Source organism: Oncorhynchus mykiss, chromosome 13, assembly GCF_013265735.2.
Source record: "Oncorhynchus mykiss isolate Arlee chromosome 13, USDA_OmykA_1.1, whole genome shotgun sequence".
Classification (NCBI taxonomy): domain Eukaryota; kingdom Metazoa; phylum Chordata; class Actinopteri; order Salmoniformes; family Salmonidae; genus Oncorhynchus; species Oncorhynchus mykiss.
This window is the reverse complement of record NC_048577.1, coordinates 1,663,428-1,678,684: the sequence shown is the minus strand read 5'-3', so window position 1 is coordinate 1,678,684 and position 15,257 is coordinate 1,663,428. Positions and strand designations below refer to the sequence as shown.

The 15,257-nt window shown below is 39.5% G+C and overlaps 1 protein-coding gene and 1 pseudogene across 1 annotated transcript; one reads left to right on the top strand and one right to left on the bottom strand.

Annotated features, from left to right (window-relative positions):
* Nucleotides 1-2,392: 2,392 nt before the first annotated feature.
* On the bottom strand, nt 2,393-4,293 carry LOC118938505 (annotated as a pseudogene).
* Nucleotides 4,294-7,228: 2,935 nt separating this feature from the next.
* LOC110487328 (zinc finger protein 501) lies at nt 7,229-10,103 on the top strand. The gene is made up of 2 exons (XM_036942274.1): nt 7,229-7,811; nt 8,978-10,103. Exons 1-2 carry the CDS (start codon nt 7,475-7,477, stop codon nt 9,832-9,834), a joined length of 1,194 nt encoding a protein of 397 aa, XP_036798169.1. The 5' UTR covers nt 7,229-7,474; the 3' UTR covers nt 9,835-10,103.
* Nucleotides 10,104-15,257: the final 5,154 nt, after the last annotated feature.

Here is a 15,257-nt window from a genome sequence, read left to right as displayed (position 1 = left end):
TGTACGCTCCCTCAAAATATGAGACATCTATGGCATTGTGTTGTGTGGCAAAACTGCACATTTCAGAGTGGCCTTATATTGTCCCCAGCACAAGGTACACCTGTGTAATGATAATGCTGTTTAATCAGATTCTTGAAATGCCACAACTGTCAGATGGATTGATTACCTTGGCAAATGAGAAATGCTCACTAACAGGGATGTAAAAAAATTTGAGGCCAAATTTTGAGAGAAATAAGCTCTTTCTACATATGGAACATTTCTGGGTCTTTTATATTTTGTTCAGTATAATATGACTACATGTGTTCCTGTGTGTCAGGGGCAGTCAAGAAATAGAACAGCAAGGCCACAGAACGTAAGCAGAGCTGTGGGAGACCACCTCAAGCCCCTGGTAGAGCCGGGGGTGGTGTTCACCTCTCCACCACGTCTTCAGCAGGATGGAAAAGTGGGATTGATTTGTTTGTTTCAGTTTTCAGTAGTTGAATCCTTTGACGTAATATAGATTATTATTTTTTCAACAAAAAATGTACCGGATTGGTTGAAAAGAGATAATAAACTTACATATGATGCACTATTTTACCAGTGACTGCATTTATACTGTTATTCACACTAAGATACTATTCATGGACCAAGATATTTTTTGTTGCCTTTGTACATGTTTATTCATTGGTGTTGAGTCTGTTGATTGGTCGGTCATTGGGTTCGGTCACTCATTTGGTCACTCATTTGTTTTGAGTCTGTTGATTGGTCGGTTCATTGGGTTCATTGGTTTTTGAGTCTGTTGATTGGTCGGTTCATTGGGTTCATTGGTTTTGAGTCTGTTGATTGGTCGGTTCATTGGGTTCATTTGTTTTGCAAGAGTCTGTTGATTGGTCGGTTCATTGGGTTCATTTGTTTTGCAAGAGTCTGCTGATTGGTCGGTCATTGGGTTCATTGGTGTTGAGTCTGTTGATTGGTCGGTCATTGGGTTAATTTGTTGTACGATATGTTCAAATCAAACCGAGCATTATTTATGAAGCACATTTCAGACACGGATGCAACGCAGTGCGCTTCACAGGGAAAACTAATCAACTCTATGAAAATAAAAACGGAAATATTTACTAACCAATTATACCACGAAGGTCAACCACCATTACTCACCAATTATACCACGAAGGTCAACCACCATTACTCACCAATTATACCACGAAGGTCAACCACCATTACTCACCAATTATACCACGAAGGTCAACCACCATTGCTCACCAATTATACCACAGTTAGGGGTATATTGAAAACCTAAACATAAAATGTGCACAAACATCTGCCACAATAATCACATTACTTGTATCTTTTTTAAAACAAGCTCCTTATAAACTGCACAAGCACCAGAAACACTGTTGTTTTAACAGGTAGTAATAAATCACTGATATCGATTAGGGGGGAAATCAGGTTGTAGGTTGCTGTTGAAACTGACACAACTAAACAAAACACAGGGAAATTGGAGATATATTTCACCTCACTGGTTAGAGGACAACCTGCAGAAGACAGTCAGCTACATTTTGGAGGGATGTGTTTCAATTATATGTCTCCAAAATTAAACTAACAGCTCAAACACGACACGGAATCTGGGAATAATGTGTACATCACTGGGTAGAGGACAATTTGTAGAAAACAGCTAGCTACATTTTGAAGTAATGCATTTTAATTCAAGTGGGTCACCAACGAGGTAAGTGTAACACAACACTTTTTTGGTTAAATAATACTCTTTCATTACAGAGCCTGGATTTTTCCCCTGATGAGGCTCATATCCACATGACACTTAAATCAACAGAACATCGTTAAAATACTCCTACTACAATGTTAAAACATTCTACATTGTGACATCATTAAAATACTCCTTCTACAATGTTAAAACATTCTACATTGTGACATCATTAAAATACACCTACTACAATGTTAAAACATTCTACATTGTGACATCATTAAAATACTCCTTCTACAATGTTAAAACATTCTACATTGTGACATCATTAAAATACTCCTACTACAATGTTAAAACATTCTACATTGTGACATCATTAGAACACTCCTACTACAATGTTAAAACATTCTACATTGTGACATCATTAAAATACTCCTTCTACAATGTTAAAACATTCTACATTGTGACATCATTAAAATACTCCTACTACAATGTTAAAACATTCTACATTGTGACATCATTAAAATACTCCTTCTACAATGTTAAAACATTCTACATTGTGACATCATTAAAATACTCCTACTACAATGTTAAAACATTCTACATTGTGACATCATTAAAATACTCCTTCTACAATGTTAAAACATTCTACATTGTGACATCATTAAAATACTCCTACTACAATGTTAAAACATTCTACATTGTAACATTATTTCATTGATATCATGAAACAACTACTTCATGTATTTTCTGGTGTTTAATCAGAGATCTTTTATCAGAGTATCTCATGTCACATTGACTACAGCTATGAGGTTTCTCTCCTGTGTGTGTCCGCTGGTGCATAGTCAGACTGCTAGAAGTAACAAAACTCTTCCCACATTGATCACAGCTATAAGATTTCTCTCCTGTGTGTCCCCTCTGGTGTGTTTTCAGGCTGCTAGATGTTCCAAAACTCTTCCCACATTGATCACAGCTATAAGGCTTATCTCCTGTGTGTGTTCTCTGGTGTGATTTTAAATGTTTTGATGAAACAAAACTCTTTCCACAGTCAGAGCAGTGGTAAGGTTTTTCTCCTGTATGGATTCTCTGATGTATTTTAAGATCTGCTAAAAAGATGAATCTCTGCCCACAGTCAGAGCAGCAATGAGGTTTCTCTCCAGTGTGTATTCTCAGGTGTGCTATCAGGTTGCCTGAGTGAGAAAAATTCTTCCCACATTGATTACAGCTATAAGGCTTCTCCCCTGTGTGTGTTCTCTGGTGTGATGTTCAATTTCCTGAGATAACAAAACTCTTTCCACAGTTAGAGCAGTGGTAAGGTCTCTCTCCTGTGTGTGTTCTTTGGTGTATGGTCAGACAGCTAGATGTAACAAAACTCTTCCCACATTGATCACAGCTATAAGGCTTCTCTCCTGTGTGTGTTCTCTGGTGTATGGTCAGGTGGCTAGATGAAGTAAAACTTTTCCCACACTGATAACAGCTGTAAGGTTTCTCTCCTGTGTGTGTTCTCTGGTGTGCTTTCAGGCTGCTTGTAACACTAAAACTCTTCCCACATTTATCACAGCTATTAGGTTTCTCTCCTGCGTGGATTCTCAGATGTCTTTTAAGGCCAGCTGAAGAGGGGAATCTCTTCCCACAGTCAGAGCAGCGGTAAGGTTTCTTCCCTGTGGGTCTCCACTGGTGTTTGTGTTCTGATGTGTTCAATTATAAACCTACTGATGTCTTGCCACAGTTTTCTTACATGCATACAATGCCAAAAAAGATGCAACACAGTTTCTGGATGGTCATTACAAAAGGAGCAATTTGAGTTGATGTTTTCCTTAAACTTCTTCATATAGTGGTTGGCAGGATAATATTTATGAATAATTTTAAAGGAAACTTCCTTAGTTTTGTTAACAAGTAGGTATGTGTGTGGCAACATCCAAACTTTTTTCCCAACAGATATTATCAATAAATCCATTCCAATAAGGCATGACATAAGGCATGACATAAGGCATGACATAAGGCATGACATAAGGCATGACATAAGGTATATACATACAACATCCTGCTGAAACAAGGTTCGTATCGCTCTGTTGTTGAATGGACCAAAAGAGAAACAAATCTTTCCTACTGATGAGTCAACAGGGTCAACAGAAGGTAGGCTGTGAGGGTCAGGTCTTGACACGTTCCTGAATAACAGAGCAACACCTGAGGGAATGGCATCTAAAACAATTGCAAAATCTTTAGGTGTTACAGGGACCTTGTAAAGTGATAAGAATTCTTTATAACTGAGTAAAAGACCCTCTGCATTTACAGTTAGTCAGACACCTCGGTAGCTTGCTAGACAAAATAGATTAACCAATAAAGCTGTGTTTTAAACACACTTCTGTTACCAATAGGATATTATTTCGGAAGGTAAAACGCAGTTGAGTAAAATATATATTATAGCGTGACGTGTAATCTAGTAGACAGGACGCTTCTTCAACAACAACAGCTAGTCAGCCACCTCGGTAGCACGCAACTGACAGTATACGGTCAAGACTGGAGTTAAGTCCTGAATTAGGTCTTAATTGTTTAACATGTTACTCATTAAACAGACGCAGATCGACTTACATTAGCGTATATGCATACATTTTCATACTGGTCCCGCTCGGGTATCAAACCAACAACCCTGGCGTTGTGTGCTGCATGGTTTACCAACTGAGCTACACAAAACTATTATCACCTCATGCATCCTCGTGTATTCATAACGTACATATTCACATGTAGCTACAGGTCTGCATTAAACTACTCTAATACATTTATGCATGTTGATTTTGTCCATCCACACCAGACGCGATCAGGACACGCAGGTTGAAATATCAAAATGAACTCTGAACCAAGTACATTAATTTTGGGACAGGTCGAAAAGCATTCATGGCAATTTAGCTAGTTCGCTTGCTGTTGTTAGCTAATTTGTCCTGGGATATTAACATTGGGTTGTTATGTTATCTGTAATGCACAAGGTCCTCTGGTCCTACAATGAATCCATGATTGCATGCTGTCAGGCTGTATCACCGCCTGGTACAGCAACTGCACCAAACAGCTACTATCTCAAGGCCATCAGACTGTTAAATAGCCATCACTGGCTGGCTACCACCCAGTACCCTGCCCTGAACTTAATCACTGTCACTAGCTGGCCTCCACCCAGTACTCAACACTGCTCGTTCAAGGCTGCTGCCCTATGTACATAGACATGGAATCACTGATCACTTAAATAATGAATCACTGGTCCCTTTAATAATGGAACACTGGTCACTTTAATAATGGAACACGGGTCACTTTAATAATGGAACACTGGTCACTTTAATAATGGAACACTGGTCACTTTAATAATGGAACACTGGTCACTTTAATAATGGAACACTGGTCACTTAAATAATGAAACACCGGTCCCTTTAATAATGGAACACTGGTCACTATAATAATGGAACACTGGTCACTTTAATAATGGAACACTGGTCACTATAATAATGGAACACTGGTCACTTTAATAATGGAACACTGGTCACTTTAATAATGGAACACTGGTCACTTTAATAATGGAACACTGGTCACTATAATAATGGAACACTGGTCACTATAATAATGGAACACTGGTCACTAATTATTTGCCTACCTTCTCATGCCTTTTGCACACAATGTATATAGACTCCCCTTTTTTCTACTGTGTTATTGACTTGTTAATTATTTACTCCATGTGTAACTCTGTGTTGTGTGATCACACTGCTATGCTTTATCTTGGCCAGGTCGCAGTTGAGAATGAGAACTTGTTCTCAACTAGCCTACCTGGTTAAATAAAGGTTAAATAAAGGTGAAATAAAAAATAAATTTAAAATTTTTTAAAAAACTATAATAATGGAACACTGGTCACTTTAATAGTGGAACACTGGTCACTTTAATAGTGGAACACTGGTCACTTTAATAGTGGAACACTGGTCACTTTAATAATGGAACACTGGCCACTTTAATAATGGAACACTGGTCACTATAATAATGGAACACTGGTCACTATAATAATGGAACACTGGTCACTATAATAATGGAACACTGGTCACTTTATTAATGGAACACTGGTCACTTTAATAATGGAACACTGGTCACTATAATAATGGAACACTGGTCCCTTTAATAATGGAACACTGGTCCCTTTAATAATGGAACACTGGTCACTATAATAATGGAACACTGGTCACTATAATAATGGAACACTGGTCACTATAATAATGGAACACTGGTCACTAATAATGGAACACTGGTCACTGTAATAATGGAACACTGGTCACTTTAATAATGGAACACTGGTCACTTTAATAATGGAACACTGGTCACTTTAATAATGGAACACTGGTCCCTTTAATAATGGAACACTGGTCACTTTAATAATGGAACTCTGGTCACTATAATAATGGAACACTGGTCACTATAATAATGGAACACTGGTCACTATAATAATGGAACACTGGTCACTTTAATAATGGAACACTGGTCACTATACTAATGGAACACTGGTCACTATAATAATGGAACACTGGTCACTATAATAATGGAACACTGGTCACTATAATAATGGAACACTGGTCACTATAATAATGGAACACTGGTCACTATAATAATGGAACACTGGTCACTATAATAATGGAACACTGGTCACTTTAATAATGGAACACTGGTCCCTTTAATAATGGAACACTGGTCACTTTAATAATGGAACACTGGTCACTATAATAATGGAACACTGGTCACTTTAATAATGGAACACTGGTCCGTTTAATAATGGAACACTGGTCACTATAATAATGGAACACTGGTCACTATAATAATGGAACACTGGTCACTATAATAATGGAACACTGGTCACTTTAATAATGGAACACTGGTCCCTTTAATAATGGAACACTGGTCACTTTAATAATGGAACACTGGTCCCTTTAATAATGGAACACTGGTCACTTTAATAATGGAACACTGGTCCCTTTAATAATGGAACACTGGTCACTTTAATAATGGAACACTGGTCCCTTTAATAATGGAACACTGGTCACTTTAATAATGGAACTCTGGTCACTATAATAATGGAACACTGGTCACTATAATAATGGAACACTGGTCACTATACTAATGGAACACTGGTCACTTTAATAATGGAACACTGGTCACTATACTAATGGAACACTGATCACTATAATAATGGAACACTGGTCACTATAATAATGGAACACTGGTCACTTTAATAATGTTTACATACTGTTTTACACACTTCATGTGTATTTTCATTTAGCTTTGATTTCCTCTAGCTATTCTCCAGTTTGCTCCCAGCCGCTTTCACAGAACGTAGATCACTGTTAAACCATGGTGCAGATTTGTTTGTTTGACTGAATTAATGTGACATTTCCTTAAATGCAGTCCGATACGTAGCAGATGGAAAGTATGTTTTAAATGAAATAAAATACACTTTTACTCTCAACGGCGTTTACCAACTCCAGTCAGCAGATGGCGATGAGCGTCTTTCAGGCGACGCTGCCAGTGTGACGTATAATCTAGTGGACGGGACGTTCCTTCAACAACAACAGCTAGTCAGACACCTCGGTAGCTTTCTGGCAAACATAGCTACAACATTCACGCTCTTTACACTGTTTTGGTGTTGTAAAGTTCTGTCGTTTAGATAGTTACCTTATTTAATGTTATATGTACATTGTTACTCAGCTAACTGGCTTAATAAGTTAGCTTAGAGCTAGGCTAGTCGCTAATGCTACCTAGCTAACATCTCCGACCATGAGTTCACTGAGCTACTCTCCTCCTGATAAAGAAGATGCGGTCTGCTGGACGGAGGAAGAGGGTCTGTGGCTGAACATTGTCGTGAAAGAGGAGAAAGAAGAGGAGGATGTCACCGTTAAAAAACAAGTAGAGGTTGAGTCTGTTCCGGTTAAAGACGAAGAGAAAGACGTTACTGTGAAAGAAGAGGAAGACTCGTTCAGAGTGAAAGAGGAGGAGGATGTTACAGTGAAAGAAGAGGAGGAAGAGCAAGAGGCGAATGCAGGAGAGGAGGGGGAGATGACTGTCACATTGAAAGAAGACGACGAGGAGGAGACAGAAGATCTGATTAAGACCAGTGAGTACTTTCTTAATAACAGGATCACAACCTCTGTTAGCCCAATAATGGACGAAAGAAGTCTGACGTGACTCTTTATAGTCCAAGGACCAGACATGTTCTGCTTTGATGCGAAGTGGCTCCAAAACAGACAAGTACTACATCTAAATGTGAATCCATTCTCAATTGTGGTACGGTTCCAGAAACATAAATCTCTCCACTTTCATATCACATCAAAAATAATTTCAAAAATATACTCTTACTGCAGCATACTGTTCTAACCGGTTTTAACACAGTTGCAGCCGACAGCGTTTTTCAGCGACAACACCTTTGTGGCGTCCGTTTTCCGTTTACACACAGGTGTTAGGAGTCGCTGATAGCTAATTAGGCCAGGTATGCCTCTGTCTATCATCTGTTTTCCTCAAACGCGCTGTAACATGGAAATATGGCCATAAGGGAACAGTAACCCTATAAAGGTAGCAATTAAACCTTTTGGGCTTTACAATTATGGTGAAATTTACAGCATTTTTTTTGGGGGGGGGGGGGGGGGATTAAGTGGGTTAAATTATCCTGGAAGTGATCCATGTTTGACGGAGGGACATGTCAAAATGCTGACTTTGGTCATTCTAGCAAGCTTTTATTCATATATATATATATATATATATCATTATTTAGACTTATTGATGGAAAATTAAGGACTGAAGGGGGGCATGAATAAAAAAAATTCAGAGTCTAATTTTAATTCATGAGGTGATTGGGGGACTAAACCTGATAGTATAACAATAGTAGTGATGGTCTACCACAGCTTCAGATGATAAGGTGTTGTTCAGTCAGGCAGTTCAGAAAGGCTGGGCAGTAGTTTAAAAGGAGGGGGCAGCGATGTCACAGAGAGGGCAGCGATGTCACAGAGGGGGCAGCGATGTCACAGAGGGGGCAGCGATGTCACAGAGGGGGCAGCGATGTCACAGAGGGGGCAGCGATGTCACAGAGGGGGCAGCGATGTCACAGAGGGAGCAGCGATGTCACAGAGGGAGCAGCGATGTCACAGAGGGGGCAGCGATGTCAGTTACTCAGACCGGAGCTCTTCACCAGGCTCCTCCTCTAACATGGAGCCAGTTTTATCATGTAGAAGTTTTATTCAAGTCTCTATTAAGTATTTAACTAAATAATCTGTTTGTCTTTGGCAGGGGAGGGACCAGACTCCCACTCTGACAGCGGAAAGAGTCCTTCAGGGGAACCAGACCCAGAGACGCCCAAACCAGGGAGACAACACCACTGCTCCCAATGTGAAAAGAGATTTTCCCAATCAGGGGACCTAAAACGGCATGAGAGGATACACACAGGGGAGAAGCCTTTCCAATGTTCCCAGTGTGGAAAGTGTTTTAACCGCTTAAGCAACCTGAAGGCGCATGAGAGGATACACACACATTATTTCCAATGTTCCCAGTGTGGGAAGCGTTTTGCCTGCTTAAGCAGGCTGAAGAGGCATGAGAGGACACACACAGGGGAAAAGCCTTTCCAATGTTCCCAGTGTGGAAAGCGTTTTACCCACTTAAGGAGCCTGACGACGCATGAGAGGACACACACAAGGGAAAATCCTTTCCAATGTTCCCAGTGTGGAAAGCATTTTACCCGCTTAAAGAGCCTGACGACGCATGAGAGGACACACACAGGGGAAAAGCCTTTCCAATGTTCCCAATGTGGGAAGCGTTTTACCCGCTTAAGGAGCCTGGAGGAGCATGAGAGGATACACACAGGGGAAAATCCTTTCCAATGTTCCCAGTGTGGAAAGCGTTTTACCCGCTTAAGGAGCCTGGAGGAGCATGAGAGGATACACACAGGGGAAAAGCCTTTCCAATGTTCCCAGTGTGGGAAGCGTTTTACCCGCTTAAGTAGCCTGAAGAAGCATGAAAAGATACACACAGGGGAAAAGCCCTACCAATGCTCCCTGTGTGGAAAGAGTTTTACCAACTTAAGACATCTGAATAAGCATGCATCTACCAGTGCTCTCATTTTCCCAGTCAGAGGACCTGAAATCACATGAGAGAATAGAGAGGCTGTGTTCTGACTTGTGTTATTGACCTGAGAATTTAGGTTTTTGTTTATGCCAAATGAAATCATATTGTTAACATGAAATCATTAACAAAATAGACCTACTCTTTTAGAGTTTTCATCTGGAGATGATAAATACTACCATTCATCCATTGCATACGAGTATAAACCCTCTAATATTGTTCATTATGTTTTGGGGATATTGCTAAATGTTCATTATTATATGGAGTTTTGGATTTCAATGTTTTTTTTTCACCTTTAACTAGGCAAGTTAAGAAGAAATTCTTATTTACAATGACGGCCTAGGAACTGCCTGTTCAGGGGCAGAACGACAGATGGCGGGTTTGAACTAGCAACCTTCCGGTTACTAGCGCTCTAACCACTATGCTACCCTGCCGCCCCACATTGAAACCTCTTGAATTGAGTCGTTTTGTTTCATTGTTTACTAGTCGTCAAGCTAAAGGACGATGAAAATGTGATGACGTTTTTATAACAACATTGATAAGTTGTTGACCTGAAAAACATGAATGTTCCCACCAATTCCACTATGTAGAAGCAGTATAGAGTTGTTTATTTTGATATTATCTGTTGACTGAATAAATCAGAATTTGCATTGAATACAGATGTGTAGTAGATGTGAAGTTTATTTTATATTCTCACCAATCGATCAACAAAAACGTGTCTTTGTCAGTCTCAATATAATATTGAACTTTTGAAAGAAATGAAAAATAAACAGTAGAATAAGGCACCATGGTAGCTAATACAGTAGAGTAGAATAAGGCACCATGGTAGCTAATACAATATTATATGATAAGGCACCATGGTAGCTAATACAGTAGAGTAGAATAAGGCTCCATGGTAGCTAATACATTAGAATAGAATAAGGCTCCATGGTAACTAATACATTATAATAAGTCTCCATGTTAGCTAATACATTATAATAAGGCACCATGTTAGCTAATACATTATAATAGAATAAGGCTCCATGGTAGCTAATACATTATAATATAATAAGGCTCCATGGTATCTAATACATTATAAGGCACCATAAATGTAACCTATACTGACTAGTCTATTTATCCATTAGGTCTAATAAATTTATGCATGTTAATTTTGTCCATCCACACCAGACGCGATCAGGACACGCAGGTTGAAATATCAAAATGAACTCTGAACCAAGTAAATTAATTTTTGGGACAGGTCGAAAAGCATTCATGGCAATTTAGCTAGTTCGCTTGCTGTTGCTAGCTAATTTATCCTAGGATATAAACATTGGGTTGTTATAATATCTGAAATGCACAAGGTCCTCTGGTCCTACAATGAATCCATGATTGCATGGCCACGCCTCCAACTCAATCATCAAGTTTGTAGACGACACAACAGTGATAGGCCTGATTACCAACAATGACAAAACAGCCTACGGGGAGGAGGTGAGGGCCCTGGTGGAGTGGTGCCAAGAAAATAACCTCTCCCTCAACGTCAACAAAAACAAAGGATCTGATCGTGGACTTCAGGAGACCAGCCGCAGTGGAGAAAGTGAAAAGCTTCAGGTTCCTTAGCGTACACATCCCTGACAATCTGAAAATGGTCCATCCTCACAGACAGTGTGATGAAGAAGGAGCAACAGTGCCTCTTCAACCTCAGGAGGCTGAAGAAATGTGGCCTGTCACCTAAGACCCTAACAAACTTATACAGATATGCCACTGAGAGCATCCTGTTCATCTATTCTCCAGTTTGCTCCCAGCCGCTTTCACAGAACGTAGATCACTGTTAAACCATGGTGCAGATTTGTTTGTTTGACTGAATTAATATGACATTTCCTTAAATGCAGTCAGATTTGGATTTGTAGCAGGTGGAAAGTATGTTTTAAATGAAATAAAATACACTTTTACTCTCAACGGCGTTTACCAACTCCAGTCAGCAGATGGCGATGAGCGTCTTTCAGGCGACGCTGCCAGTGTGACGTATAATCTAGTGGACGGGACGTTCCTTCAACAACAACAGCTAGTCAGACACCTCGGTAGCTTTCTGGCAAACATAGCTACAACATTCACGCTCTTTACACTGTTTTGGTGTTGTACAGTTCTGTCGTTTAGCTAGTTACCTTATTTAATGTTATATGTACATTGTTACTCAGCTAACTGGCTTAATAAGTTAGCTTAGAGCTAGGCTACTCGCTAATGCTACCTAGCTAACATCTCCGACCATGAGTTCACTGAGCTACTCTCCTGATAAAGAAGATGCGGTCTGCTGGACGGAGGAAGAGGGTCTGTGGCTGAACATTGTCGTGAAAGAGGAGAAAGAAGAGGAGGATGTCACCGTTAAAAAACAAGTAGAGGTTGAGTCTGTTCCGGTTGATGATGATCCTGGAAGTGATCCATGTTTGACAGAGGGACATGTCAAAATGCTGACTTTGGTCATTCTAGCAAGCTTTTATTCATATAAAGAATGTATTGAATTTTCCATGTGGTCTATATTAAAATGGCACTTCATTTCATAGAACAGGCTTTTCAGAATTCAATATTGGTGCACAATTTCTACTTAAAATATCAAAGGGACGGCCATATGCAGTCTTTTTGGTGGAAGGACCCTGTTAGAGTGCTTTACTCAGCCTAGAACAAGGCCGTTCCATGAGAGGAAGATTTGAAGCTCTACATTATCATTGTTATTAAAGCCACCAAGTCGTTTTAACACCAGAACCACTGGGCCTCAAGGAGACCTCTCCTTCAAGTTAATGGTATGCCCTCCTCAAAGTGGGTAAATGACATGCCCTCCTCAAAGTGGGTAGATGACATGCCCTCCTCAAAGTGGGTAGATGACATGCCCTCCTCAAAGTGGGTAAATGACATGCCCTCCTCAAAGTGGGTAAATGATATGCCCTCCTCAAAGTGGGTAAATGACATGCCCTCCTCAAAGTGGGTAAATGATATGCCCTCCTCAAAGTGGATAAATGTAGATTGTAACAATGAAAATCCATTATGTATATTTATCATTATTTGTCATTATATATCATTATTTATCCTTATTTATCATTATATATCATTATTTATCATTATTTATCATTATCATTATTTATCATTATCATTATTTATCATTATCATTATATATATATATATCATTATATATCACTATATATATTTATCATTATATATCAATATTTATCATATCATTATTTATCATTATATTTATTTATTATTATATATACAGTGGGGAAAACAAGTATTTGACACACTGCCGATTTTGCAGGTTTTCCTACTTACAAAGCATGTAGAGGTCTGTAATGTTTTATCATAGGTACACTTCAACCGTGAGAGACGGAATCTAAAACAAAAATCCAGAAAATCACATTGTAGGATTTTTAAGTAATTAAATTGCATTTTATTGCGTGACATAAGTATTTGATCACCTACCAACCAGTAAAACATTTTTTTAAATTCATGAGGTGATTGGGGGACTAAACCTGATAGTATAACACTAGTAGTAATTATAATGTATTATATACAACACTTTTCATTACAAAGACAATCTCAGACTGTAAAAACTGCCAAAACTAACAAAACACATGTAGAGATCTGGCAGGTCTTGGTGATGGTCTACCACAGATTCAGATGAAGTGTTGTTCAGTCAGACAGTTCAGAAAGACTGGGCAGTAGTTTAAAAGGAGGGGGCAGAGATGTCACAGAGGGAGCAGCGATGTCACAGAGGGAGCAGCGATGTCACCGAGGGAGCAGAGATGTCACCGAGGGAGCAGCGATGTCACCGAGGGAGCAGCGATGTCACCGAGGGGGCAGCGATGTCACAGAGGTTAACCGGTTAACTGACATGATGAAAACGATGTGCATCCAAGGGGCAGAAGTCAGTGTGCTGTTGTGATTCTGGATGGACAGATAGCGATGAACAATGACAAGAAGCTGCAATGTGGGGAGTCGTAGGCGGCTCCTTTAAATTAGTTTCATCTTATTCTTGACACGTGTCTCGTTTTGAGGTGTTTTGACTGACGGCACATCTATGTTAAACTTCGCTAGCTGGTTAACCAACTGTAACAATGTATCTGAGACACAACAGGTGCTCATTGTGCCAATTTATTTATGTTTATCAATCAACAATTTGAGAAACATAGTGTACATGTTGGGAATAATCTAGACCAACCCCGTATGTTTTGCCCCATATTTGAGCACGTGTCGGGTTTGTTGCTACAACCAACCCATCTATAAGGTGTGGTTAAGGTTAGGTGTTAAATCAGATTTTAATAATAACTTGTTTAGAAATAGGGAGGGTTTATCTATTTGTGGCTGTGGTAACTAGTGACGACCCAACAACAACAGCTAGTCGGTCACCTCCGTTGCCAAAAATAGCGGCAAAATCAAAGTTCTTCAGTGTTTCACTGCGGTCAAGTGAGCGGACACTCGCTAAACGCTGTCCAGCCATCCGCTCTCCAGTTTCCTCCTGAATTTGCGTGCGTGAATACAAAAACTCAGATGAGTCGTGCATTTTATTTCATTTTTTTTGTGCCTATCAAAAGTTACTTTGATATCACGGGTAGCGTGAGGCTGCACAGTTGCCACGGTGGTGCTGTTTTGGAAATGTTAAATCGTTAAAGCAAGATGTGTTTACACCCTTACAACAACAACAACAACAACAACAACAACAACAACAACAACAACAAATGCGATTTTGAAACTGCAGTAAAAGTGGGGTGACTGTGGTATTTCGGATAGAGAATAGCTGGAGTAAAAGTGGGGTGACTGTGGTATTTCGGATAGAGAATAGCTGCAGTAAAAGTGGGGTGACTGTGGTATTTCGGGTGCAGAATAACTGCAGTAAAAGTGGGGTGACTGTGGTATTTCGGATAGAGAATAGCTGGAGTAAAAGTGGGGTGACTGTGGTATTTCGGATAGAGAATAGCTGCAGTAAAAGTGGGGTGACTGTGGTATTTCGGGTGCAGAATAACTGCAGTAAAAGTGGGGTGACTGGTATTTCCGATGCAGAATAACTGCAGTAAAAGTGGGGTGACTGTGGTATTTCGGATGCAGAATAACTGCAGTAAAAGTGGGGTGACTGTGGTATTTCGGATGCAGAATAACTGCAGTAAAAGTGGGGTGACTGTGGTATTTCGAATGCAGAATAACTGCAGTAAAATGAACTTATTTGCAGCCTACTGCAGTTATATTGCACCCTGACTACAATATTATTTTTGTGAGGGCACTCATGACATACAGGGCCTTCGGAAAGTATTCAAACCCCTTGACATTTTCCACATTTTGTTACGTTACAGCTTTATTCTAAAATGTATTAAAACATTTTTTTGTTACTCAATCTACACACAATACCCCACAATGACAAAGCAAAAACAGTTTTGTATAAATTTTTGCAAGGTTATTAAAATTAAAATAAAAAAAAACACAAGTCAGAACA